At 40.5% G+C, this 25,858-nt stretch overlaps 1 protein-coding gene across 2 annotated transcripts in view; it reads left to right on the top strand.

Moving 5' to 3' along the window:
• Positions 1–700: 700 nt before the first annotated feature.
• The window catches only part of LOC117446229 (immunoglobulin superfamily member 21-like), a 309,817-nt gene continuing 284,659 nt past the window's right edge, over positions 701–25,858 (top strand). For both annotated transcript variants that reach the window (XM_034082290.2, XM_071203327.1), the window contains exon 1: positions 701–1,104. In XM_034082290.2, the coding sequence (XP_033938181.1) occupies positions 966–1,104 (139 nt within the window). In that variant the 5' untranslated portion in view covers positions 701–965. The remainder of the gene's footprint in view (positions 1,105–25,858) is intronic.

The following is a 25,858-nucleotide window of genomic DNA, read 5'->3' as shown; positions in this document are numbered from 1 at the left end:
TACATAAATAAATACATAACAACTCAAGCAATACATTACAGGGAAAATACTACAATACTTCTATTCCATTTCCATTTGTACTTCAACCTATGTTTTTATAAATATTTATTTATTTTATTTTAATACGTTGCAACTGTCAAACAACCTAATTTCTCCCTTGGATTAATTAAGTATTTTGATTGTTTGATTGAAAGAAATTAATATATGTGAAGAAGTACACCAGGCTATTTTAATCTTAATACTATGTACTAAATATAGTAGGTATATGCTTACTAACACTTTGTCTAGAATAAGTAAAAGCACCCTTTTCTTTGCAGAATAGAGTTTATCTATTTTTGCTGGGTGCACACAATAAGGTAACAAAAGCATTTAATATGTTCTCCTTAAAAAACAATTGATTGTCCATTAAACATGGTGTGCATGCTGCTCCATTTATGTATTCTTAATGTTGTGTTGGCTATAGTGGGCTACACCGGAGGATAAGGATCTTTAAAACCCTTTTTTTTTACAAGGAATACAAAACCACTAGAAATAAATCGGCTTAATGGACAGAATTAGAGTGGTCTGAATTCAGGGTAGGATTAAGGAAAATTGTGTGAAATAAAAGAGCGAGTGATCAGGAATGACTGTGCGTCTGTGTGAAGGGCGGGAGGAGAGAGAGAGGAGAGAAAGAGAGGGAGCGAGGTGACTGAGGAGCACATTTTCATCCAAACCTCCTTTTTTTCAGAGCCTATCTGCTGTGCGGCTCAGCTCAGCACCCTATTGTTTAAACAGGGAGGGAAAAATAACACTCGGCTTGTTCTATAGTCTCATCCAGTGAGTCATTTTATTTCTTTTTAAATCTGATGCTCGATTTCCACCGCTCTGAATGCTGTCTTCATTGTCAACTTCTCCGATTTCTCCACTTAAGACTTGAGCTGCATCATGAGTAGTTTGGGAGCACCTTTCAATCGCATACCTCTGGAATGGTGGGGATTACACAGCCGAGACCCGGAGAGCATGTAAACGCAAATGGAGTTTGGGATTTATTGCAAAATAAGGGAAAGATGACCGTCTTCTCGCTGTGCTTGCTCTTGTGCGCGGATCTGCTGGATTTAGCCGTCGGTAAGTGTGACCCTGGCATATCATTTTCACACATATCGGAACCTCTTGCGCAGATCAGTGCGTGGGGTCTTGCAATAACTGTCAATGAGTTCCGAGATTCGTATCAGTGTAAGTCTCATTGGCCATTGACAGGACAGCCGGATGGAGGCGATCTGTGCCACAATCGCCTCATGCCAACTTTCCCCCTCCGTGCCAACCAAGTCGTGGAGGAGAGAATACAATGAATAATGGTCGTATTCAGTCCGGGCTGCACAATGCGTGTGTTCAAAGCAAACATGCAAGAAGGGGGTTAGCAGGAGGCCTGGTTATGTATTAAGTCTTAATTCATCTGCATTGTCTATCACGACCAGTATAGCACCCACTTCTGATCCCCGCACCAAACCACGCCGAAGCGCACCGCTCGGTGTTCATGGTCACCGTCGCGTTTGCACATCGGATAGCGCCTGGGCTCAACAGATATTAAAGTTGTTGCCTTGGAAAACATTAAAGTGCTGGTTTTTTTTTAGTGCGAAATTCTGCTCTCGGTGCACAGTAACGCTCTGTTCCGCACAGCGGTGGCATCAGTGTCTTCTCTCTGTGTTGACGCGTTTGGACATAAAAGGTGCACCTCATTGATCATTTCTCACGAGAGCGAATTGAGATTTTGAATAAAGCATGTGCATCGTTAAGAATGATTAGTATTTTACATGATCGTCTTGTGTGTGGGAATGTGTTAGTGCAATTTAAAGGAAGCCAGCCTCTGTGCTCCAAATGGTTGCAACATGTTCCCCTATATATTGTAGCTCGTCCTCACATGCAGTCCTTGTGGCATTTTGCTGAGGCACTGTATTACTATGCTGTCATACATCAAGAGCTTGCATTACAAGACTGCACTGCAAGCAATTTATTCCCTTACAGAGGAATATAGAAAGAGTAGGCTGTGTATAAGGCTCCTTTTTTATTCTGCTGGAGTTGGGCTCACTAGTGTTAACACTGTGGTGTTTGAAGGACTTCTGAGGAGAGTTCACTCCTGGCTACAACATCAAAGAAGCATGTCTTACAAACTAACCTGTTCACCTCCGCTCATAGCTACAGGATTTTGTTGTTTTAAGTGTTTTTGACCTTGTTTGACCCATATAGGAAATCATTATCCCAGTTGAGCTTAACATAATGTCAAGTGATAAAATGCCACCAGGTCCGCCAACTACAAACAGGCCCCTATGTAAAGTACTTAGGACATCCTCAACAATGCAATCATGCTCATTTGAAAGATTCACAATAGCTTAGGTTACTTTGGTTGGATGTTATTGCATTGGAGTGACAGAGATTTTCCATGCAGGCGTTAACATTGATCTCAATGTAAACACATAGTGAAAGGTGCAATTTAACCAATCAATTGGTTGCAGTTGAGTTGTAGTGACTTTCAGTCAGTTTGCATGGCTGTGGTTGCCTTGTGTTGTCACTACTGTTTTAGAAAATTATTCTGTGGATGAATATGGGTAAGCTATGCTACGGTGGTCGACAGGTGCAAAGCCCAAACACTTACATTAGGAGAAAAGCACTTTACTTTCAAAAACATAAACAAAAATAAAAGCACCAATGAAAACACTTATAAATGAAGAAACACCAACTTTTCGAAATATATGCAAGGTTTACTAAAAGGGCTGCATAAACGAAGCGCTGCAAATAGAAAACGCTGCAAAAAGCTCAAAACACAACGGAAAAGGGGACACTAAAAGGTTCTTGTTGATGTTTGGGGATTATAGAGTTGGCCAACTGTCACTTTTTGCGAAGTTAATCTGTTTCATAATTGTAAGTGTTTCATGGCTTATTTTAACAATGCTATTACACGATTAAGCTAGCTAGCTAACGTAGCTAACATATTTGAAATATACTGACAAAACACGCATTTGCTCCTGTCAGCCATGGTATTCTATATACTTTCCTCTGTTTTTTAGACATTACCTTTGATTCATTCCATTATGGATATCACTTGTTTGTGTGTTTGTATCTTATAACAATATCAAGGTCTCTGTATTTCAATGTGTGTGCCAGTGTTATTCATTCCCCAAAGAGAGCGCCTGTGGTCAGTGATTCTATCTCATCTTATCTTAAAATGTCATGCAAGTAGAGGCTTCCCAACAGTTACTTTCATGTTGGCAAAGTATTTTAAGACATGGTGCTTACAGTATCTCATTTTAGAATGAAACTCTTTTATCCTCTCGGTTAACTCGAAGCACCATGCAACACCACTGCCTGCCAGATGTGTTCTTCCTTTAGAAATGTGGGCACCGCTCACACCCAGCTGTGCCCAAGAGCAAGCCTCAGCTATTGAAGTTCAGGATTCATGCTTGGCTGTGAAGCATGTCACATAGTCACTGTTTCAAGAGCAGGTTACATATTCGCTGGTTGGAGTTTATCCAGGAGTTATAGTTTTACACAATGTATTCATTCAGATTTGGTTCATCCAAAGAGATGCAATCCATAGGAAAAACAAAATAAAAATATTTAGTATATTCTACATACACATGTTGGTGTTCTGCATGACAACAATTGGTGGGAGTCGTTCCTGTATCTTCCCTAACGTGACAACCCATTTGTCAGTCCATATGCTCAACATAGCTGTGTCTCCAGCCTATAGTGCACCTGTTACATCTAATTGACTTTTGCAACATCTGTGCAGACACACCATTATGAGGATTGATCTAGCCAGAGTGCTTACTATGCAGGTCAAACATGCACATATAAATCCAATCCAATCCAAATGAGTTGAATTGGATCCTGGATTGACAAGGATCACTTTGTAGAAGAATATACATTGCCAAAGACTCAGAAAAAACCCATTCCTTTTGGCTAAAGACTTTGTTCAACATTTTTGGGAAATGCGCTCATTCATTTTTTACTTTTTTTCTGAAGGAGGGAAATAAGCTAATACATAGCCCTCTCCTATCTTTTTCCAGCAGAAGTTTAGCTTGGCTTTGCAAAAAGAGTGAACGCAGTGGGACAGCTAGCCTGGCTACATCTGAGGGTGACAAAAAACATCCTTCATGGCGTCTGAAGCAAGCAATACACTTGAGTTTAATTATCTCTTTTAAATGAGTAATATGCCACACAATTTTTATCTTGAAGTAGCGACTTTCTCAAATTTTAGCTGGTAGCAGCTTGGCAACCTGACTGAAAACAAGACCTTAGGAAAAGTTGAATTTGCCTCTTAGCCAAGACATAATTTACTACAGTAACTACTTGTAACACTTTTTTTAAAAAACCAGATTTAACGAAAGAGATATACAATGTTAATTTGTACGCAATGCAGCAAAGGTTCTGCATTGCGGCTTTTGTGGTATTTGGATTGGATAGAGGCAGGCACACTGTATTTGATTTTTGTGCTAATATCAAGGAAATAAAATAACTTTCTGCTCACTGTAGCCTTCAGTTTGTTGGGGGGAGGGGGGCAAATAAGAACATTAACCAACAGTTCAAACCAGGAAAGCATCCACCAGTCCAAAAGTGATTTGGTTATTTGGTCACATGATAATTCATACCTGCCAACCCTACCGATTTGGGCGCTAGTCTACCACGTTTGACATGTTTCTACCGCCTACCGACTTAGCTGGCTTTCCCTACCGATTTTCAATCTTCCCAAACTATAACAAATAAAAATGACACTCAATAGACACTGGACTCGACTTTTGGCGGACACCGTTTGCAGCGTGTCTTTGATCGCATCATATAAACAGTCCTCTGTGTTTCTGAAAGAGAAACAACGCTGTGGGAAAGGCAGCGTTACCCCCGGGGCTGATGGGTAATCACTCCCAAATGAGTTTAGGGGAACAGAGACGAGGCATTTGAGTCCTGCAGGATTTCCCCGTTAATATCAGTGTCTCGAAAACACATGTTGGCGACTGAAAGACATCCAGTGTTTGGTCTTTTCCGGAAGCATCCTACAGTGTCTCAACTGAAAGAGGACCACAAACACACACAAAATATAATACCATTTTGAGATTTGGGGATATTTATCTCCCATTCTTTCCCTGTTTCTGACATTTTCAACACCAAACTGTTAAGTGAACTACAGCAATCTGAAAGCCTGTACATTATTTATATTCAATTCAATTCAAGTTTATTTATATAGCCCAAAATCTGTTTTGAGAGGGCTTCACAAGTCAACAAACACAATTGGCAATGGAAAATACCAATTTAAAAAGGAACATACATAACACAATGACACAAATACAGTTAGAGTACAATAAATACAATTCATATTTATATCACACTTTATCAGTAGAAAAATGCAGGAAATGACTTTTTTAATGCATTATTTTCTGATTTATGGTGTAACACAAAGATATTTCGCTCTGTGCAAACCTTTGACTCTAATATGTAAACAACATGAAACAAGAATATGAACCTGGCTTTATCCAATGTTCACACAAGAGTTCTACATCCTGACACATCCTTCATCTACACTGTCTCAACGGAAAGAGGACCAGAAACACATTAAAAATATAATAAAATGTGGAGTCTTTGGGATATTTATCTCCCATTCTTTTACTTTTCGGGCATTTTACAGACCAGACATGTCGTTGATGTAACTGTACCACTTTTTCTGAAAAATGCATACAATGATGCAATATATGTTTAATACATGGTGTATACATGTAATTACTGGGGTTCCATTTCTTCTGATTACCTAATTTGGCAAATGTGCACATTTGCCGCGCGCAAACCTACCTCTTTTGGATTTGGAAAGGTTGGCATGTATGGATAATTCACATAAAATAAAAGTTCAATGGTACAACATAAACATAACAGAATCAGTTTACATTCCAGCAAACTATAAATACAGTCAGTGTAGAAAAGGTGATGTCACTCTATTAAACATTTCCACTTTTAAACATATGATTGATACAAAATCATACCAAATAATGTGTGAGGTATATGATCAATTCAAGACAATACCACCATTGAGCATGATCTAGCTGTTAAGCTAATTTAATGCGCTCCAACTTCATAAACATTAACTAATTACGATTGCTACTCTGAGATCACTTGCTGCTATTCAAAGGATACTTTATAGTTTACTGTTAGGTTTTGATTTATGACTTCTTGTTAGGGAGAAATTAATGTACCCAGCACCCTAGAAATTAATAGGGAGGACATTGGGTTATTCTTCTGGGTTTTATTTGGAAGAGATGGGCTGCTTTTCTCTGCAGTCTTATTTGTGTTTTTAGTTGGATATGAGGGGTGCATGTTTAAAGTGTTTTGTTGTCCATACAGACCTTATCTCCACACTCTAAAAACACAATTAAATCCTTTCTAATAAGTTTGCTCAAGGTGGTATTAGTGTATGCATTATAATGCCGTTTATGGACGAACATACTTGCTTCGAAGGGATTCGTTAAGAGATTAAAAACTACAGAAAAGAGTGTCCACAGTTGAATACAAATTATATCAAATTGTATCTTTTTGATTCTTTTTCTCCAGCAAGAGCAGTTGGCCTGGTTGACATGTCTACTCATTTTCATCCTCTGGCCTAGACCATTTTCTCAGATCACTTTGACCTAATGGAAATCAAAGTATCTGTAATGCTGTATCGGATTTCCTTGTTTAGAACAATCTGTGGATGAAGTGTCTTGCACAGTAATACCAGACACGTCCTTCTGCATAATTCTTACTGAGGATAATGCTTTTCTTGAAAGCCTCATGAATAACTAAATCTCTCCTTGTTTACTCTCACAGCAAGTGACAATTGGCTGTCCACTGTAATCAAGTATGCACCTTCCATCTGATGCTCATATTCATATATCTTGTTTTTGTGTAGTCCTTCCATGTCCTAGGCATAATAGAAATACCGAGCGGGAACTGCTTTAGCTTGAGATTTGAACAGCTGCCTGTAAGTTCAAAGGGCAATGCAGTTCAAGTACAAGGTGCTCTGATTTTATATAGATCAGGAAATGGGACAGGCGAGCTCTTGTGATTTGATAGCAGTAGAATCTAGGAATATTGCAGGGATAAGGAGCAAATTAGTCTACGATCATGGACTCATGTTCACCGTGTCAAAGGCCAAAGGGATACTGAGCATTATGGAAAACCGACTTAAAGAGATATGTTTGTTTGGGTAATTTCTGTTGAAATGCAGAACAAAGTCAATGAAAGTACTAAATGACATTACCGCTACAGGTGGTAGGTATACATTTATAGAGTGACAATCAACTAAACATGACTTGACACTGTGGCCTTTATGTTTGAATCTTTTATAGGTTAAACACAGTATGAGTTCCTTCAGTGTGGGCTCATTTTAAACCCTTCTATTTGACTGCTGGAACAAAGCATCTATATAAATATCTTGCCTCATGACTGTGCTTGGTGTGTATTGTGAATCATTGCAGTTTTGACGGATGTAACAGGCACTCTAGTGTTGATGGTTTCCGGTGCTGTGTGACTGTGGGCACTGACCGATGGTCTTGACTCAAAGGAAGTGAGAAGAGTTGAAAAATGGGTTGTGGTTACACCACTATCTAACAATCACATGGCTTTGCATGAGCACTGCCGCTTTCAGCAGTTATATAACATGATTATACTGAGATTAGAAGCAGTCTGCATTGTTTTAATTTTCTATTGTTTTTATAAATAAATGTTCTTCTTACAGTACCCGCATACAGTATGTGCTTTTACTGGCAGGAATACATGCAATGGAACTGCTCGACTCACTTCCAGAGAATGTGTGTTCTTCAAGACTACTAAAAATATACTGTTTAATAAATGCATAATTTGATATCATTCTATTGTATGCAGTTGATAGATTTCATTTTTAGAAACACTCTATACAGTACTATCTACTACATTTTCAACTGTGATGTTATGCGACAGTGAGTTTACTTTTTGGTTTCAGATATGGTGGAATTTGTGGAACATTACGACATTGGTTGATTCCAGTTGGCCCCATTACATATAAAGAGACCCATAATGCTTTTTGGGGTTCTACCTTAACAGGTTAACTGTAGTCAGTGGTGGCCGGCCCATAGGGGCGCCGCCCCACCTCTTCCTACATTCTATTTCCGACAGTGGCTCAGTCGGCAGGGGCTTGGACTGTGAGCCGTAGGGTCGTCGGTTCAAGTCCCCGACTTGAATGGAGTGTGGCCTGCTACTTGGAGAGTTCCCAGTTCACCTCCTGGGCCCTGCCGTGGTGCCCTTGAGCAAGGCACCGGACATCCCCCCTCACTCCCGTTGCTCCCCGGGCGCTGTACAATAGCTGCCCACTGCTCCTAGTACTAGACTCCTGGTACTAGGATGGGTTAAAAGCAGAGAACACATTTCACTGTGTGTGCTGTGTGCTCAGCATGTGTGACCATTAAAGAGGGTTTCATCCCTACGATTCTATTCTATTAGATTGTCATTAAATATACTTACATTTGTATTTATTTATTAGTTTTTTTATTAACAAGTACATAGTATATAGTTGGTGTCAGTAAAATGTCTAATCTACGATAAAAATAAATAAATACAAATTTAAATAGTTTGACGATTTCTAAAGTTACTGATACCTCACATGTTTCCTTGGGGCGCAGTCCGCACCTCTTCAATGCAACATATAGGAGCAGCTCGGGGCGCACCCAAGCTGCGCCCAAAGCAGCTGTTGACACCGCCAACAACTAGGGGGCAGCAGGAGGCCAGAGTGAGTGATTGACGTTTGAATGAGAGAGAATTAGACGGAGACGGAGTGTCAACAAAACTAGATAGCGAATATTCTTTAATCACTTAAAGAAACACCCTTTGAGAGGAGGACACTGGAGGGAAAGCTGAGAGTAAAAGAGTTCAGACCTGATCAGCCTGACATAGGCAGGAGTTAAGGACAGAGGAAGGCAGTATACCTGCTCTTTTTCAAGGAGCTGGTTCAGCAAAAAGGCTTGGCTAACTACCTGTTGCAACACCAGGGCTATATTTTGCTTTCCCTGCCTCCCTTTTCAAACGTCAGGATCAGACCAGTCTATGGACCAGACCCAGCATGGACCCAGACAGATGTGAGTGACTAAAGCACATCAGAAAAATGAAAAAGCTTGAACAAACTAGAGTCCACATGGATGATGCTATGCGACTAGCCATGTTTAGGAAAGTAAACACAGCTGTTCAATGAGGGCTACAGGATAGGGATCTGTAAGCATAATAAGGAGGTTGACAAAAATAGGCACTAAAATAATAGACTGTATCAAATGCTGTGTGCCTTTGAGCTAGCCCTGCGTTGTAATATGACATATGTTCTGAGTTTGTGTATATGTTTTCTTAAATGTTGGTAGAGCCCCCCCTGGAGAGAAATGCACCAGCCGCATGTAAATGGTCTGCAACACAACACGAAACTGCTTTGAATCTCTGGTTGAGCTCTTAGACTTTTTTTAGATCACTTTGATCGAAAAGAGGAAATCAATACAGCAGGCTGAATGTATAGCTTCACAGAAGAATACAAAAAAACCTGGGACCTTCTCCATACAGCAGTCACTGTAGATACCATGTGGGTGACTACCAATTGTCTGTTATATCACCTTTTAGTCTGGATCTTTTGTAACTTGAAATCCCATTTAATGTGATGAAAGAGGCAAATTAAACGTTGAAACAGGTTGATGACCCAGAAATGCTATCTTTTGTTGAAGACCACTTTGCTAAGAATAAAAAAAAGCTTTTAACTGAAGCTTTTAACTTTTAAGTTACCTCAAAAGGTCTTTGTGGTGGGATGGAGTCCCAGTGTGAGGTGTATTACCTACATTTAGAGGAACAAAAACTCTACTGTCGCTGCTTGTAGCTGCCCTATTATGCTTTTCCTCTAGGTTATATAGGTTTTTGTGCAGGTAAATGGTCTGCAAAGGCTAACATTCCAAAGTTCCTTGCAGAGGGAATTTCTCTCGCTCAAACTCCCCCCCTGCCTAAAATGCCTCCATTGGACTCTTTGTTTATTTCAATAACATAGTCACCACTATGTAACACTTGTGCTTCTATTGGCTAGCACTTCAACACATTGTGCATGATAGGCTAAGGGGTGGGACATCCCAACAGAGCCGGACAGCTAACAAATCAGAGCAGACTGGGCTCTGGTTTCAGACAGAGGGTGAAAAGAGATGTTACAGCACAGTATAAGAGAAATAAAGACCATTTTGAACCTGAAAATTATGTCCTCTTTAAGACAAGGCCATCTTTAGCTTCCATAAAATTACATCTTTCAAAGTCAAAAATACTATGTGGTAAAGATATGATTCTATTTGGTGAGTAAGTTCACCAAAATCACAAAAAAGCTAAACATTTTCAATTACATTTTATATTTTGCACCAAAAGTAAAAGGCCTTCCACAATACGGTCTAATTGTCACATTGTTTCAAGATGTCCACATACAATTGAAAAATTCTTGCAGCGCCACAAACTAAGTTCTGCAGAAATCTCAAATAGGTAATCCTTTAACCTGGCTTTAAACCTTTGAGAGAATCACATTGTGCTATTTCTCAGAGAGACTGAATGAACATGTTATGCTATTATTTAACCATACTCTCACTCATTCTGCACATTTTTCCACATTTGAAACAGTTTTTACTAGGGATGCACGATAATTATCGGTCCGATATTAGGAATTATGACGTCATCCCGATAAACCCGATACAAGTATTAATAGCCCCGATAATATACAATATATTTTTTGGGTAAAAAAAAAGAAAAAAATACTGCGGTGTGGGTGGATTGGGATGAGGGGCACTTGTTTTTCACTCGGCTCCTCCCGTTTTGCCAGTACTGTGGTATTAGTGGTTTAGGAAGAGGGGAGTTCTTCACAAATCCAGCGCTCCCTAACTCATGCCTGGCTGTGACGTAAATGGTGTGCGGCCGTGAAGCCAGGACAGTAAACAAACATGTCGTCGGTAGTATGGGACTATTTCAAAGTTTCAGAGTTGGAAAGTTCGCTTGCTATTTGTAACAAATGTAATGCAGAAGTTCCACGAGGAGGGAAAAAGGCAACGAGCTATAATACTTCGAACCTGATCAGTCACTTGAAACATCGCCATCGCTACGATGGCGTGTTAAAAGCGTACAAAGACGCCTGCGCTGCTAAACTAGCGGCAAATCCAAAGCCAGCTGCAAAGGCACCGGGGCTTTTATCTATCGACAAGGCTTTTGAAAAAGGCAAGAAGTTTGCCCGTTTTGCAACTCAAGGCATATGCTCGAACCGAAGCTGCCTGGACGCTGCAATCATGTTGCGCACTATCCGTGCTGCGTGTGCTGACTTTTTGTACATTGTCCCACTGTCTGGCTTCCTGCATTAAGTCAAGTGCTCGGCGCAGTTGTGGCGAAATGTCGCTTCTCTGTTTTCATTTAAACAGCTCCTTATATCTGTTAGCGCAGCTAGCTAGCACCAGATGCTAACAACAACAATGCACGTAAGGTCTCTCTCTCGCTCGCTCGGGCCACACACCCTCCCGGTCCTCCAGATGGCCAGTCGGTGCCTGTCGGTGAGCGTGGAAGTGTGGTCTGCCACAAGCGGGCGGCAGGAGCGGGGCTGTCAGCATCAGCTTGTAGATGGTATTTTAAACTCGATGCGCTCTGAAACTACGGGGCGGCCAAGGAAAAAAAATACACATGCGTTAATCACGTTATAATAATATTTTTTTATTATCGGTTATTGGTATCGGTCTTGAGAAGCAGGAAGTTATCGGTATCGGTTTCAAAAAACCAATATCGTGCATCCCTAGTTTTTACACTTCTCAGCCATGCATGCATTTTTGCCTTTTCACATTGAGGTGCGTGTGTTGATGTTGAAATAAATTCTGGCTTTTAGCCTCTTCAAAGGCATTCATTCCAAAAGTGTGACACCATGAAATGTCTGAGACAGTGATAAGCCACACATGAGAGAATAACACATTCTGAGCATTAGCATACATGCCAACTATCTGCTTTTCAGGTAAATGTGCAAAACCAAATCATCTCTTTGACATTTTGGATGAGGTTTAGTGTGGCGCTTTCAGTGAAGCGGATATTTGAAAACCCTTAACATGATTTATGAATGCATGGTTTCTGCAGCCATGGGGTTTGCATCCAAGATGACTTGTTGCCTGGTAGCCTCGGGGCCCGAGGGGTTGACCACAGGGCGTACATCTTCCACAGTGCAAATAGTGCAACATAATCTGTAACCATCATGACAAATCTGTCTCCCCCAGCTGCCATCACAACAGCCTTTTGCATGGAGAGGCTGAAAAGTTATTTCCTCTTCCGATATGGCTGAGATGCTTTCTCCAGCAGGGATGCTCCAAATGATCAAATGATAAAGCCTATGATTAGTAAAGACAACTAAATGCTTGGAGCACAGAAGTTCAAACAGCGCAGTAACTTCCCTCTCTCTCCCCCTGAAGTCCCTCATACGCAGATGAAGGCTTGCTTGCTGATGTCTTTGGCTTGCGTAGGAGTTTGAAGCTTTGTTTCCCTCAGCAGCTGATGGTTTGCAGAGATAGGAGCAAAGATAGACATTTGCAGGCTACATAAAGAAAGCTTAACATCCTGGTTTGAGATGTACAGTACATAAACCATAAATTGTTTTTAAAGTGTCATATGTTCCCTACTAGTATCTGTTACATTTCTTTTTTTCATGGATGTATCACTTTTGAAAATTAGCTTCTTGAATAAGTAGGGATTTTCTTGACAAGCTTTATCAGCAGCTTTACTTCATCCTCCCCTCACTTTTTCCTACGTGCTAATGTGGATTATGCAATTTCTCTTATCATGTTCAAACATGGATGCTGAGTAATAACAATTGCTCTGCTACTGTGTCCCAACATTAGCCTCCTTATTAGAGACTTTGAGAAGTGCCTTATACTATACATGACACTTATCTCTGCATTCAGGGATCATCACAGGGGGCTTAAGCTTCAAGGAGTAACACTGCTGTGCAGAGATGATATTTTATACACACACATTCAGATATGTTTGCAGTTTCTTGCATGCAATCAGCTTTCTTGAAAAACCTGATACAGGGGAATTATTGGACTTGACTGTGATTCAGTTTATAAAGATACAACACCAGTTGGCCTTGTGTAGCATACAGTGTGTTCAGTGTATTATGTTATAACAGAAACAGGAGGGTCAGCATAACCTGCATTAGCAGTAAAATATACCAAATATAATAAAACTAGATTGTAAAATTCAACACTAAATATGGATATAACACAGAATGGAAATAACTATAATAAAAGTCTGTAAGGAGTATTACATTGTGCAGTACCTCCTCATTTGTGTAGAATTATATGGAGAGTTTACTACGGCCTGAGCGCCGGCTGAGTCGGAGCACATTTTCATGTTTTTTTAATGTTATCAATATTATTTTGAACTGAAAACAATTGCATTTTTGAGGGTCTAAATGTATTCCGAAAGTGGATTTTGAGTGTTTGGTAGGATCATCAGGACTGATTAGAATTTGACATTTCGGTCGTCACGTTCTCAGGGTGTCGATTAAAAGCTCTATAGTGCCCCCCCCTTCAACAATAGGTGTATGCAGTATGGTGAGAACTACAAAAAATCCTATTGGAGGAAGTTGGCCATTTTGAATTGTATGTGCCATTTTTTGCACTTTTCAAATGCCATATCGTAACTCTAACAGTTTTCATTCGATCAACTTCAAATTTGGTAAGTACTTTTCATAATTGACCAATCGTCATAGTTCCATAGGATATAACCTATAGGCCTACATAGATTATTTTTAATCTTACATACATTTTAATACTTGAACAAGTAGTAACCCTATTCAAAACTTCCCTTTCCAAAGTGACAGTCACTGTAAATGCCCCTAAAGCGCTGTTTGCCTTTTTGGTTTTAAATCTTCCGTAACTCTTTTCTAGAGCTATTCAAAGCCTTCTCCTAGGCAGTGAATGCAGCTACGCAGAGGTTTCATGAAATATCCAGATTAGGCGTGAAAAAAGGGAAGAGATGTGGGGGCAAAGGAGGGGGGGGGAAGCTCTAATCTGCGCATTGACGTCACTCTTGGTCTGAAGCTGTGCAGATGGGAGTAAGGGAGGATTGTGTGGGCTATGCATTTTATGACAACAGATTATTTCCTTTTATGCATGCTGACTTCCTCCATGTGAGCCACATTTCTTCCCCTGGGGACAGCATTCCCACATCACAAAACAAAAAGTCATGAAGACATACATCTCCAGTCGCAGGAGCAGGTTTTAGTGAAGTTCCATAGACAGAGTTGGTTTATGATAGGACAAGTCTCTGTTCATCCTGCAACATCTGTCATTTATGATAACATTTATCAGCAAACCTTTGATCCACTGCAGACAGTATCTTGCAAGTTCAGAGAAGTAATCTCCTGAGCATGTGACATGAATTATACAATGATAGAAACTGCTTTTGCATACGGATCATGCCCTGTATTAGAGATGATTGTGTTACTATTGGGCTTAGTATTGCGAGGGTGTTTCATATTTCAGGGTGATTAACTTAACTTTTTCCACTTGCTCTTCAATTCTTAATTTTATATAAAGCATACATGATCTAATTTATTCTTGCCCAATAAAACTGTCAGAGGTCATTTAACACTGCGGTGAGTGTTAGTAACCCTTCTACCTTATAACAGTACAAGTACAATGATCTCAGGAAAGCGAAATAAAATATTTTCAGGAAGCAACTGCGATGACTCCTCGCTGTTTTTTGCTGTGTTGCTGTTTGTGCCTGGAGGAATTAACCTTTGTATGAAAGTATATCATGTGGGTGTGATTCTGTCGTCTTCTGATTGCAATCTCTTAAGGCATATAAGCATACAGTTCCAATCTGTTTGCACTTATCTGTTATCTGCTGTTCCTTTTGTTTCTTGAGACTGTTGGCCAGTATCTTAAACTTTGTTGAAGCACTAACTCTCCATCATATTTTTCTTAACCTGTTAAACCCCAAGGTCTCCGTCGGCAGGGACCCTGTTTTTTTTTCACGACACTGTGTCTCAGGGGATCTTAATATTTAAGAACCTATTAATGTGTTATACCAGATTAACGGAAATAATCTCAGCTAACTGACGATAAAAACCATTTTTACCAAAACAAAACACAAGTCTCATAAGAAGCATCTAAATGACCCCTTAGCGGAAAATGCTAACGGACATTGGCACAGAACTCAAGATAAAAGTACCCTTATTACTTATCGTAGCTGCACATACAATATATCCGATTAAAGCTGAGGTTCCACAGATTATTTAGGTATATAGTATCATCACTGAGTGATCCGAACTTGCGACAGGGGAAGCAAATACAGACATCACAATAGGTTTTTAACGTCTCTGTATTAAAAAAACTATTTCATTTATAATCCATAATGCCATTTTTATGTAAAAATCGGAGAGCAAAAGTTAGCTGCTAATGGTAGCCACCAGAGTGGCTGCTGCTTCCGGTCTAGGCTATGCGACAGTCTAACACACACACATTACCAAATAAGGACTATGTGGGAGTTCCCCTCGATTCCATTGGCTCTGACGGTCAGAAAGAGATGTCACATGTCAAAATCCAGCAAGGGGGGCCAGAGATATGGACAATCCACCCAAATGGCCCCAGAAGAGGTTTTTTTTTGCTAAATCTGTCTAAAAAGGTCAAATATCACTTGTTTTGCATCAATCTTGATACAGGGTACTTATTATATGTTGTACTTTGGATTCCTAAAGCTTTTAGTCTACTAACCCATCATCCAAGGTTAGTTTTCACTATAAGTACAACATATATTTTGGACGGACACTATCATTTACAGTTTTTTACCATGTTCAATCTGAATTTTCTTTAAAATAAAAAACATCTATATTGAATCTGACTTTTCTACATCCAACTCACAGGTTTATCATTACTTTGAGAAAAAAGATTATTAATTTAACCCTTTTAGAAGGGAAGATATGGTCATTTGTTCTGGGAATGTCATTTTCGAGCCTGAAACCTGAAAAACAGGCTCAGGGTTTAACAGGATACTTTTTTAGCTTGGGTAACTATGTAGTTACAATATGGAGCAACTGTTAGCATTAGGCTACCATCATTTAGTACAAGGCTCACAATGTGTTGCGTCTTCAAAAAATGTGCATCAAATGTTACTGTCCATTTACCATTAAAGTGCGTATATATAGAGACCATCTGCTACATCACTTTAACCTTGTTCAGAGATTTGCCCGTGTTAACCATTACATTACATTGCATTTAGCTGACGCTTTTATCCAAAGCGACTTACAATAAGTACATTCGACCAGGAAGACACAACCTTGAAGAAAATAGAATCATATAAGTACATCAGGTTTCATAGAGCCAAACATTTCAAGTGCTACTCAACTGGCTATAGATAAGCCAGTCCTTTATTAGTATATAAGTGCTCTGTTAGCAGTTCTTTGTTAGTAATTCTATCGCTCGAAGTGGAGTCGAAAGAGATGAGTTTTCAGTCTGGGCCGGAAGATGTGCAGGCTTTCTGCTGTCCTGATGTCAATGGGGACCTCATTCCACCATTTTGGAGCCAGGATAACAAACCCACGTGTTTTTGCTGATGGGAACTTGGGTCCCCCTCGCAGCGAGGGTGCAGTGAGTCGTTTGGCTGATGCAGAGCGTAGTGCACGTGCTGGGGTGTACGGTTTAACCATGTCCTGGATGTAGGAAGGGCCAGATCCATTCGCAGCATGGTATGCAAGTACCAGTGTCTTGAAGTGGATTCTAGTAGTTACTGGAAGCCAGTGAAGGGAGCGGAGGAGCGGAGTGGTGTGGGAACATTTAGGAAGGTTGAAGACCAGACGAGCCGCTGCATTCTGGATGAGCTGCAGAGGTCGGATGGCACATGCAGGTAGACCAGCCAGGAGGGAGTTGCAGTAGTCTAGGCGTGAGGTGACGAGAGCCTGGACCAGAACCTGCGTGGCTTTCTGGGTGAGCTGGGGACGTATCCTCCTGATGTTGTAAAGCATGTATCTGCAGCAACGGGTTGTAGCAGCAATGTTTGCAGTGGAGGAAAGTTTGTTATCTAGGATCACACCCAGATTCCTTGCAGTCTGAGTCGGGGAAACAACAGAGGTGCCGATGTTGATTGTCAGGTCAAGAGTGGGACAATCTTTTCCCAGAAGGAAAAGCAGTTCAGTCTTGTCAAGGTTTAGCTTGAGGTGATGAGCAGACATCCACTGAGAGATGTCAGCTAGACAAGCAGAGATGCGTGCGACGACCTGGGTCTCTGAGCGGGGAAAGGACAGAATTAATTGGGTGTCGTCAGCGTAGCAGTGGTATGAAAAACCATGCGTGCTAATGACTGATCCGAGCAAGTTTGTGTACAGGGAGAAGAGGAGGGGACCAAGAACAGAGCCCTGAGGGACCCCTGTAGTTAATTGACAAGGGTCGGACTCGGACCCTCTCCAAGTTACCCTGTAGGTACGGTCTTTGAGGTATGAGGTGAGGAGGGAAAGTGCAGAGCCTGAAACTCCAAGTTATTGGAGAGTGTGAAGGAGGATCTGATGGTTCACCGTGTCGAATGCAGCAGCAGGTCCAACAGGATGATGACAGAGGAGAGGGTTGCTGCTTTGGCAGTGTGCAGTTCCTCAGTGACAGCAATGAGAGCAGTTTCTGTGGAGTGACCTGCCTTGAAACCAGACTGGTGCGGATCCAGAAGGTTGTTCTGATGGAGATAGCAGGAGAGTTGTCTAAAGACAGCGCGTTCAAGTGTTTTAGACAGGAACGGGAGGAGAGAGACAGGCCTGTAGTTTATAATATCAGACGGGTTGAGAGTGGGTTTCTTTAGGAGAGGGTTTACTCTTGCCTCCTTAAGACTATTTGGAAAGTGACCAGAAGTTAGAGAAGTGTTAGAATATCAGGAGCGATAGTCTGAAGGAGGTTTGAGGGGATAGGGTCCAGAGGACAGGTGGTAGGGCGGGCAGAGGTAATGAGGGTAAGAACCTCACTTGGAGAGAGAGGGCAAAAGGAGGTTAGTGTGTGGGTGAAAGGAGGGTCTGGTGACCCAGCGGTGAGTAAAGGTGAGTCAGAAAAAGAAGAGCGAATATCATCAACCTTTTTTTCAAAGTGGTTAACAAAGTCGCTTGACAGAAGGGAGGAGGGGGAAGGGGCTTTGGGAGGGTCCAAGAGGGTGGAGAAGATGGAAAATAGTTTTTTGGGATTGGAATAGAAAGATTGGATCTTATCTTGAAAGAAAGTGCTTTTTGCCTTGAGAGATCGAAGCAGAGAAAGAGGAGAGGTTAGCAGGTCGTCATGGTATTTGGATTTCCACCGTTTCCGCTCTGCTGCCCTAAGGATGGTTATATTAGCACGCAGTGCGTCATTTAGCCAGGGAGCAGGAGGGGACTGACGAGCCTGCCGTGAGAGGACAGAGAGAGTCCAGAGAGGATGAGAGAGTAGAGAGGAGAGTTTCTGCAGCAGAGTTTGGAGGCAGGAGTTGGAACGAGTCAGAGGAAGGGAGGGCTGAGAGCACCGATGAGGCAAAGGTAGAGGGGGAGAGGGAACGAAGGTTACGGCGGACAGGTGCAGGATGAGAAGAGATTAGTTTGTTATGTTTGGAAAGGGGTAGAGAGAATGAAATGAAGAAGTGATCGGATGTGTGGAGCGGGTTTACAGAGAGGTTAGAAGTAGTGCAGTTCCTTGAGAATATGAGATCAAGGACATTGCCAGCTTTATGAGTTGGTGGGGATGGAGACAGTGAGAAAGCAAAGGCGGTTAACAGAGATGTTATTTCGTCTATCTTCCCTGTTGAAGTTGAAGTCTCCGAGAAGTACAGCGGGAGGGCCAGTTTCAGGGATGTGTGAGAGGAGATTATCTAATTCCTCCAAGAAGTCTCCCAAGGCGTCTGGTGGACGGTAGAGAACAACAATGGTTAATTGTATAGGATGGGTTACTGTGACGGCATGGAATTCAAAGGTGGAAGGAGTGAAGTTAGGTAGCTTGAAGAGGGAAAAGCTCCATTTGGGAGAGAGCAGGAGACCAGTGCCACCTCCTCTGCCAGTGGGTCTGGGTGTATGGGAGAATGAATATGCTGTGGAGAGAGCTGCTGGGGTGGATGTGTTGGATGGAGTAATCCAGGTCTCAGTGAGAGCAAGGAAATCCAGGGTCTGCAGGGAGGCGTAGCCAGAGATGAAGTCAGCCTTAGGAACAGCTGACTGGCAGTTCCACATGCCACCTGAAAATAGATGTTGGATCTCAGTGGAGCATGTGGGATAGACGAGAGCAGGCCGGTTATAGCGATTAGGAGATACACGGGGCCAGTGATAATTGCGAGAAGACACATGAACAGGAATGGAGAAAATAAACATGATTATAGCATGAGGGGCTAGAAAACTAAAGAAAATAAAATAAAACACCAGCGGTAATTAGCTCAATCAGAGGAGGATTTGCCTCCTCTTTGCCACCCTCGTGACTCCCGCAGGACTCCAATGTCTTTGTCAGTCTTACTCCTGCAGGACTCCAATGTCTGACGCTGACGCTCCAGGAAAGAGCTACCTAAAATGGACGCCTGATTGTTGTCACAGCTGTGGGGCCACGCCCCTCTAATTAGTTAACTCTCTACAGCTGATGGGTGACAGCAGAGTGTCCCTGCCTATATTGTAATGCAGGGTTGAGTGACCCACTGAGACCTGTGTAACAGGTTCACTTGAGCAGATCTGAGATTTAAAATCTCTCAAAAGCGCCGTTTTAGCTACAATAACTACAGAACAATTATACAGAGTAGAATAAATGAAACAGAGAAATCTAATTAAACAAGAATATAACTTACAGTGGTTGCTGCGTCAATAGGTAGTGTCGTCACCCGGTCCACATGCACACTGTATTCTGCCAAATTAGCATTAACAGTTAAAGCATTAGCAATATAGCCTAGCTTGATGCTTTACAAAACATAGCTAAGACGAGGCAGAGGCATGTGAGTACATGGCGACAGGGTGTTGCAGAGATTTTCTAGGCAACAGCGCTCAAATTAAGACTTATTGAACACATCATTACGAGTACAATTATTCTGACTGATGTTTAGATGAATGTCTTGCCGTACTGCTAAGATGCATTTGATCAGAACCTCAGAGCAAGTGCCTCTTGAGAGGGTAGATTTAGCATCTCCATTCATTTGTCATGGAATACGTTTTCTTTTTTTAATTCTTAAATAAGAATCCTCTAATGGTCTATCTGACAGATGTCCGATTTCTGTAAAACGGAGAGTCGAGCATACAGATACTTTGCTATCAATTGCTGTAATTATTTTAGAATTCATTGGACATGATTATTCTGGGTCATCAAACACATTCTATTCTGCCGAATACATTTATTTTACCTTAATAACAATAGTCACACTGTAAAGTTGCATGTTTAATGTTTTTTGATGGATTTAATCAGGCTCTTACACACAACTGCATGCTAAACTGGTAGCTTAACTTGCCATTACCTGCTGTTGTTAACACCATAACATCTCCAATTATTCAATGAAGGTAATCTATAATCTTGTATCCCTCTTGCCGATTGTCCTTAGACAGAGGGTGGTAATGCCCAACAGGCTCCCATGTGTTATTGGACCTCTCACTAGGTTGAGATTCTATCCAGACTGTAATGAAAGTGATGAATATGAGCTGGGAATATGGGAAAGGAATCTTTGGCTCTGATGCAGCAGAGCAAAGTCAGCCCTCGGCCATGGATCAAGTTTGTGCTGAAACACCCCCACTGGATTGTACTTAATCAAACTTGGAAGCAGCGTTGGGAAGCGATGGTAACGGGGAAAGGGAGTAGGCAGAAAAAGGCCTGGAGAGCTGTGTTTTTTTAAGGGTGTAATAAGTAGATCAGTAGATCTCTTTCAGAGCTTTCGTCATGAACTAAAAACTCGCTCTTGATTAATTAACACAACAACTGTTACAAATTGACCCGCACTTGATTAAGCCTATTTTAAAGATGCGTATTGGCACCTTTAAGGACAAATGTTTGGAATTTTGGGAATAATGATAATCATTTGCAGTAGTCTATAATTGAGTACAAATAATAAACACAATGTGGGTTAACAACAAATGGATTTCGCCACTTTCTGAGATATTTTGCAGTTACAAAGTGCTGCTAAGGATTATTTATGAACCTCAGTAGTGAACAGTTTCTTCATGTTGGGAAAGAAAAGGACTCTTCTGTTCCCATAAATATTACACACCACACCATATGGAACTCTATGATATAGGCCTACTTCAGCTGTGCAGCTGTTTTGTATAGGGAACACACATCTACATAATGGATTTGACAGATCTTCAATATTAAAGAATCTGGATTTGAAGCGCAGACATTCTTTGAACGTCTCTAAGGGATGGTTTTGGCACTTAAAATAAACAAGTGTTTGAGCAATGCTGATGTTTATTTATTTCTTGCCCTTAAGGGTAATGTTGTCTTGACATTGTTTCACTTTGTAGTTATCTTGTCAAGCTTTGAAAACATTTTTACATTGCGTATTAAATATTCGCTATGCACCTGTTGGGCAAAAGCAACTGCAAAGTTGAATTGAATTGCTTTCCTGTCATTTCAGCAGTTTGATTTACGCACCCACTCAGCTGCTCGGTTTCCTCATGTGGCTGCCTCTTCCAGGGGGAGTTGAATGTAAGAGAAAGCTCACATTAGTCCTCGTCACAGCTGACTGAACATTGGGCTACATTCTGCAGGATAGTGAGATTTCCATCATGTCATAGTAACACTCCGGGATAGAAGACGCCAGGATGCAGTCAGATTGTACATTCAATGGAGTGTATTATCAGTTTTGTTTGCCATTTTCATCTAATCTCCCTATTCCGTGCAAACCCAATGAATATTTATGCCAAGCCTTGATTTTGCACAAGGAGAAACATTCGATGCACATTGACTTCATTCAAATTCAGTGCAGTCTCTTTGATATCAGTTGTTGGACATCTGATGCCACGACAACAAAACAGATGTCATGTAATTAAAAGTAACCCAGTGATATATTTGTATTTCTTTATTTAGAAACATAGAGGGCACTGCTGTATGGGGACAGCTGGGCATGACTTACTGGCGGATTATTGCGGGACACACTCCGTCATTTGGTTTGAGGGAGTGAACAAAGGTCTTTGCTTCACATTCCTACTATAAAATTATAATTTTAGTGGATGGAACATGTCAAAATAAGTGCCATTAGCAGTTTTATAATATGTAAATGATCTCCTTCTGGCATGATGGATTCATTGAGATTAGGAGACGACTATTTTCTTTGGAGAATTAAAGTGCAATATGAATTAGACATCTGTCACGATGTATATGTGTGATCTCTTCCTCCCTCCCTCCTTCCCATCCCATTCACTCGTGGCAGGACACACACACTGGCTGCTATTCCTGTTTAGAGACATAATCTCAGCATAAAGAATCAAATGGAGCGTGTCAGTTGTCGGGCTTGAGTATCCATAATTCCTCATCTTTAACCATTCCATCTGCAGCAACACAGTAGTTAATATTAATTCCATTGATTAAGCTCCACCCATGAGGAAAGACAGCTGACGAAAGGATTATGCTATATTAAGCCCGAAAAAAGATCAGGCTGAAACAACACATTTTTCCTCTCTTTGTTATCGTGCCCTCGCGGATTGGTTTGTTAAAATAACTCTGGATAATGATACGCCTACTGGAGATTAAAACAGCACCTGCTCAGGTTACGTTCAAGCACTATTCTAAATTTCACAGTTTAAAATTCAAACTAAAGCTTTATATGACAAAAGCCTTTTAAATTCACAACCACTGTTCAGGCAAATCTCACTCTATCATTACATTACATTGCATTTTAACACATCACACAAAAATAAACTGCATCACTTAATCTTATAATTAAAGGTATAGTTGACAGTAGCTATCCCATTCAACATAGAAAAGCCAGAATTGTTTCACCTCTCTATTGTTGACTTACTTTCTCAACCAACATAAGTCCCTTGGCTTGTTTCCTGCCCTACAAATATAAATGGAGCTGTATTATTATTATATATGTTTTGATGTGATATTTAACCCTTAATAGGGCAAGCGAGTATATGTAATTTGGAAATACTTGATTGCTATGTCTAGTAAATTAGTGCACTGATCTTACTACCATATTAGAATTACGATACATACATTGACACAGTCTGTCAAATGATTGTAACCCACAGGATACATTTAAGGGTTAATTCTGGCAACAAATTAGGTTTTTTTTAGACCTAAAATACTGATGATAATATGCACCATAACATGTAACATACTAGAATGTTGCAATTTCCATCCCTCCAGAAGTATGAGAAGATGTAAAGCACCATGCCTTTCTCTCATGTCCAGCAATTTGAGCTTTTACCTATTAGGAAGTGCATAAAAAAAGCATGCAATGAATGCAAAATATGTCAATGGACAGAGTGTCCATGTGCCCCTTCTTTACTGACTGAATCGATATTCTCACCTGTCTCTCAGTGTTTCATTGATGACGCTAAACAGAATGCAGGATTTTACTACAAGTGAGTAAAATGTACTCGGTGGCCCACAAGAAAAAAGTTCCAGAAAGAATGACTAGTAGTACCTGTCACACCCATTTGTCATGATGTAATTGGTATAGGTCCACCGTTGCACTTCCTAGATTGAAGAATGGTAGCTATAAATTGTTTCTACTTTTCCAGTACTTCAGTCGTAGATAATAGTTGGACAGTTGGTCAATAATACTCTCAAAGACATTCCACTAATGAGGCTTCATGCAGAGTGATCGGAATTGCCATTGTCCATACTGCAATTAGTGGATTCTGTAACAAAGCAAACATCAAGGATATTATTTGACACAAATTAAGAAATGTTTGCCCAGTAAAATATCAATATCAAGCAATTCCATTATTTATATATGATTGTTGTTATAATACACTGTAAACCTGTACAAGTGACCAGAACTAAAACAAAAATAAGGCTTCTGAGAACCTTATTTATTTAAAGTTGATGCATTTCAAAGTCAGGTTTTCAAATATTTAATAATATACATAAACCGCTGAATATCGCCAAAAAAAGGGCAAACTAAAGGCATTTGTATTGCTTTCCTTAGTGCCGTAATGACATCAGACGCATTTACAAACAAATAAGTAAAGTCAAATTTATAATTAGTAAAACAGAAAATTGCTAATTGAATTAAGTCAAAAACGAATAAATGTCACAGGAACTCAAAATATTGCAGCCTGTCCTCCTACAAAAAACGACCATATAGGCCGATTGTTCATGCTCTTATTACGACCCAGAGACACGTTTTAAAGTGTATGTTGTTGTTTCTGTAGTGGTCGTGTAAGAAACAACATGCTCCCGGCCCGTTCATTGAAAACGCTCCGGAGGGACGTTTATTCACAAATAACCCTCTCTGGAAAATCCTAAATTGTGGAATAGTTTGGCCATTAAAATGCTTTTTGATTCGATTTCTGGCGAGAAGTGTATATTGTACTCTTAGAATCCACGTCCAGTCGATGTGTAGGATCTATAGTTTGATAGATATTACGAAGATGATTTGTGGTCTCGCCAGGATAACGTGTATGTAGCTTCCATGTAAAGTTAGCGTGGGTAAAAACTGTTTTTCCGGTCTCGAAGTTTTCATAATAAAACCGGATATATTCCCCTCACTGTCAAATGATTACACAGGTTATTACTCATCCACTGAAAAACATCAGTTTATCCTTGTTAATTACACAATATTGATTGGTTTAAATTGTGTACAATGCTTTTTTGTTTTTTCGGAGTTAAGACACTACAGTTTCCGAAGACACTACACTACCCAGAATCCCCAGCTACCGTTTGGGACTACAACATCCGCCTTGCTTTACAAACCCTGTGATTAGTCATCAAGCCCTGTGATTGGATGTTGGAGTTACGCTGAGCGTCACAGCTCTATGAAATGGAATGGAACCACGGCAGACTTTCCAAAACTGGAATTGGACGGGTCCAGCCCCCGGCTCCAGAACTACACATGCTGGCTATAGTGTGTTTCGCAACATATTTTATGGCACGTCTCTTTATAAGACGTTTTCGTATTTCCCACAATTAGAAGTTGCCAGTATTCAACTGTGTACACCCTGGAGGTTTAGGGGATACGAAACACAGTGGTGTTATATAATTAATAAATGGGTGAATTAATATACCCACATGACACCTAAGGTCAGAAGAGCTCTATTTAACAGCTGGTCTTATGTCTGTGACCCCGCCTGTTGTTCATTGATAAGCCTGAAACATGCACTTGTCAAGGTTCAGAGGCAAAGTTTGCAAATATGGCAGTAGCCATCGATCATCTTAAGATAAGATAATATATACTTTATTTATCCCAAGTTGGGAAATGTTTTTGTTACAGCAGCATACTACTTTGTTCTACTCCACTACAGTTCAGAGGTTAACCTGGTATTTTTACTCCACTACATTTATTTGAGTTACTTTGCAGATTCTGATTAATGATGTGAAATATAAACAACCCTTAAATCAGACTTTAGTTATACACCTGAGTCAAATTCAGGGAAGGTGATTGTCAAGTGCCAAAATAAACTATGCAATATATTGGACATTAAGTACTTTGTCAGACTTCATATTTATCTGTGGATAACCCCAACGTTTTTTTCTTATTCAAAAGAAGACCTTAAAGAGCCTGTGACAGCCTCCCAACAACTGTTGTGAAATGAAATATTGGTCTACTAGTCATCTCGAACCGTCAGTTTAAAAAAGAAGGTGCGATACCGTTCCGATAAATATCAATAATTTCGAACATCGCGGGGAAATTCCTTCGACTCATTTTGAAGTTTTGGGGGAAGCCGGAAGTGACGTCA

The sequence above is a fragment of the Pseudochaenichthys georgianus genome, chromosome 5 (genome assembly GCF_902827115.2).
Source record: "Pseudochaenichthys georgianus chromosome 5, fPseGeo1.2, whole genome shotgun sequence".
Taxonomy (NCBI): Eukaryota; Metazoa; Chordata; class Actinopteri; order Perciformes; family Channichthyidae; genus Pseudochaenichthys; species Pseudochaenichthys georgianus.
This window is presented reverse-complemented; position numbering and strand designations above follow the sequence as displayed.